At 56.2% G+C, this 2952-nt stretch overlaps 1 protein-coding gene across 2 annotated transcripts; it reads left to right on the top strand.

Annotated features, from left to right (window-relative positions):
• Positions 1–1160: 1160 nt before the first annotated feature.
• On the top strand, positions 1161–2680 carry LOC123092377 (heavy metal-associated isoprenylated plant protein 35). Of its 2 annotated transcripts, none has more exons than XM_044514153.1 (3): positions 1161–1335; positions 1428–1475; positions 1616–2680. In XM_044514153.1, the coding sequence occupies exons 2-3, from the start codon at positions 1463–1465 to the stop codon at positions 2434–2436; spliced, it is 834 nt and encodes a 277-aa protein (XP_044370088.1). In that variant the 5' UTR covers positions 1161–1335; positions 1428–1462; the 3' UTR covers positions 2437–2680. The 2 variants fall into 2 exon arrangements, with proteins under 2 accessions (XP_044370088.1, XP_044370083.1); XM_044514148.1 differs by having other exon boundaries at positions 1167–1335; positions 1428–1503.
• The last annotated feature ends 272 nt before the right edge of the window (positions 2681–2952 follow it).

The raw sequence follows: 2952 nt of genomic DNA, 5'->3' as shown, positions 1-2952 counted from the left end.
TTCAATCTTTGGAAGCATTCAAGGCCCGGCACAACTCTTACGCACTGTTGGACGATCATCAACAATTGTCCTAAGTTCAAGGATCAATACCGTGAGCTTCAAAGGAAGAGAGGCAAGAAGACGGCCAAGTTAGCCGGAGATGGGGATGGCGAGGCGTCCAAGAGGCCGAGGGGCAAGACCAACTCCAAGGTGGACGACATACGTGATGCCTCATCCATGGCCTTGCATGAGACGTTGCATGGCATGATGTCTTAAAAGGATGTGAGGGATGAGAAGAAGCGGCAAAGCAAGGACGAGCAAATGAAGCAATACCTAGAGCTTCAAAGGCAGAAGCTTGAGATGGAGGAGGCGGCCAAGAGACGGAAGATCGACATGGAGGAGGCGGCGCGGCAAAGGCAGCTCGACATCGAGGCCGAGAACGTCAAGGCCAGGCAGAGGCAGCTCGACATCGAGGCCACCAATGCTGCAACCAAAGCGAAGGAGGTCGCCCTTGCGATCATGAGCGTGGACTTGACCAAGATGAGCGACAAGACGAGGAGCTGGTTCAAGGCCAGGCAGAAGGAGATGTTCGACGCCGACGACCTGAACTAGGTCGTCCGATCGGCCGTGGCCATTCTTTTTTGGAGGCTGGCATGGGTGCCGCCTGCTGGGCCGCTGGCTGTGTGCCGGCGAGAACCTGATTCATTTTGAAGGCCGGTTGTGTTGCCGGCCGCTGGCTGTGTTGCCGGCGAACAAAACTATTGATTTTGGAGGCCGACTGTGTTACCGGCGAGGACGTGTAGGCCGCTGGCTTTGTTGCCGGACGTGAACTAGGACCGCTGGCATGAACTAGGCCGACCGCTAGTATTTGAAACGTTCTTATTTGAAAATGAAGGCGGACAGGATGGAGTAAAAGGATGCGGCCGCGCGCTGGACGCACGGCCATCGCATCCTAGGACAGGCCCGGACACGACCCCATCGCCCTGCCCAAACGGATATAATCCGGACAAAACGAACGTCCGTTTGGGGTCGCGCGGTGGAGTTGGCCTGGGAGAGAGGATGGGATGGCTGCCCGAGGGAAGGGATGGTGGTGATGGCGGAGGACTAGTCAACGCACAACGAGCGGGCCCCACCTGTCATATGTGATGGGTTCTTCCGTTCATGCATTTCACTCCATCTGCAAGTGACCAAACACGGCCGATATATCTCCCGAACCCAACCGCAGAGGCAGCATCAATCAAACCCTCACTTCCAACAATCCGGCGTTACTTCCCCTTTCTCCCTCTTCCCCTCCACCTTCCTTCGCTCCTCACCGAACAGACCGTCCTCATGGCAACAGAACCTCTGCAGTGCAAGGTACCTCTCCCAAACCCAGCACTGTCACTCTCGCTCGCCGTGTTGTTACTCGAGTCTTACCCTCCAGGCCTCCTTGATTTCTCGGCGTGCAGACTCTGGTGCTCCGGGTGTCCATCCACTGCGAGGGATGCAAGAAGAAGGTGAAGAAAGTGCTGCAGGGCGTCGATGGTGTGTCGTCGGCTCTCCAACATTTTCACTCTGTCTTCACTTGTCCATCTATTTTGCTTGCTCCTGTGAAAGGGATTTTCCTCTCATTCCATAGATTCGCCTTTTTCTGAAGGCGTGTACAGATGCGACATCGACGCCCGGAGCAACAAGGTGACGGTCGCCGTCACCGGGAACGTCAGCGCCGACGCTTTGCTGAAGAGGCTCCGCAGGTCGGGCAAGCACGCCCAGCAGTGGCCGGAGCAGCAGCAGCAGCAACTGGCCGTAGGAACCCAGAGACCCGGAGAAACCAAGAACGACGCCATCCAGCCAGACAAGCCCGGTGGCACTGGCACCGCCCACAAGCCGGCGTCCGGCGACGCGGCGACAAGCGCCGCAGAGCAGAGCAACTCCAAGGCCACCCCTGAAGAAGATCCCAACAAAGTCGCTCGCGAGACCGTGAAGCCGGCTCAAGACGACACGGAGAGCACCAATACGGACGCCGACGCCGACGACGCTGTCAGCCATCGCAGCAAGGAGCCCACGGCGGAACAATGCAACGGCACCCAGAGGAAGCGGAAGCAGCTGCGGCAGGAGGAGAAACCAGTCGATGCCATCGCCACGGTGGCGGTGGCGGCAGCATCGGACCAAGGCAGCCACACTTGCCACTCGCCACCACACCTGCAGCAGCAGCAGCAGCCGCCCCCGGTGCACGTCCTGAGCTACACCATGGTGCGGCCGAGCGCGAGCGCGGCTTACTACGCCGCCGCGCCGGCGACGGCAGCGCCAGGCGCGAGGTCCCTGCCGCCGCAGGAGCTCCCGTACACGTACCCACCGTGCTGCCACTACTCGCAGCCGTCGCCTTGGGCGCCGCAGATAGGCGCGGCTTCGCCGGCGCGCTACTCCTACGCCGATATTTTCAGCGACGACAATGCCAACTCCTGCAGCGTGATGTGAGGGAGTTGTAAGAATCGGCTTAACCTTAATTTACCGTCAAGTTAATTGCAGTTAGTTGAGTCTATCTAAGGATAGTTAGTAGATTGTGCTACTAGTAGAAACATCACGAGGTTCTGATGTTCATCACACGTCCAGGCTCGAAGCAGTTTGTAAGGTGACATTCGTGTGCTTGTAATGACCCAACTTTGTAAAATTGTTAAGGCAACCTGACCATCAGTGCCTTTAACTGGTCAGGTTTCTCTTTCCTCTTTTCATTTTCTTGGTGTATGTAGATGTAAATTATTTGCCAAATGTAGTGAGATGACTGCCTTGGCATGAATCCTGAATTTCTCTCAAACTTGGCAAAAGATACTGCCCACAAGTCCGTTCAAAGAACGGTAGTTTGTCATGAGCTCGTGATTCTATTGCATGAGAGTTGGTTGGAATGTGATGATTTGGCAATCACAGTTTTGGTCAACATGTTCATGTCAAGACTGACTTAACTGCCAGCTCCAAAAAGAAAAAGAGACTGGCTTA

The sequence above is a fragment of the Triticum aestivum genome, chromosome 1B, assembly GCF_018294505.1.
Source record: "Triticum aestivum cultivar Chinese Spring chromosome 1B, IWGSC CS RefSeq v2.1, whole genome shotgun sequence".
Lineage (NCBI taxonomy): Eukaryota > Viridiplantae > Streptophyta > Magnoliopsida > Poales > Poaceae > Triticum > Triticum aestivum.
The sequence above is the reverse complement of the archived record's forward strand: the minus strand, read 5'-3'. Positions and strand labels throughout refer to the sequence as shown.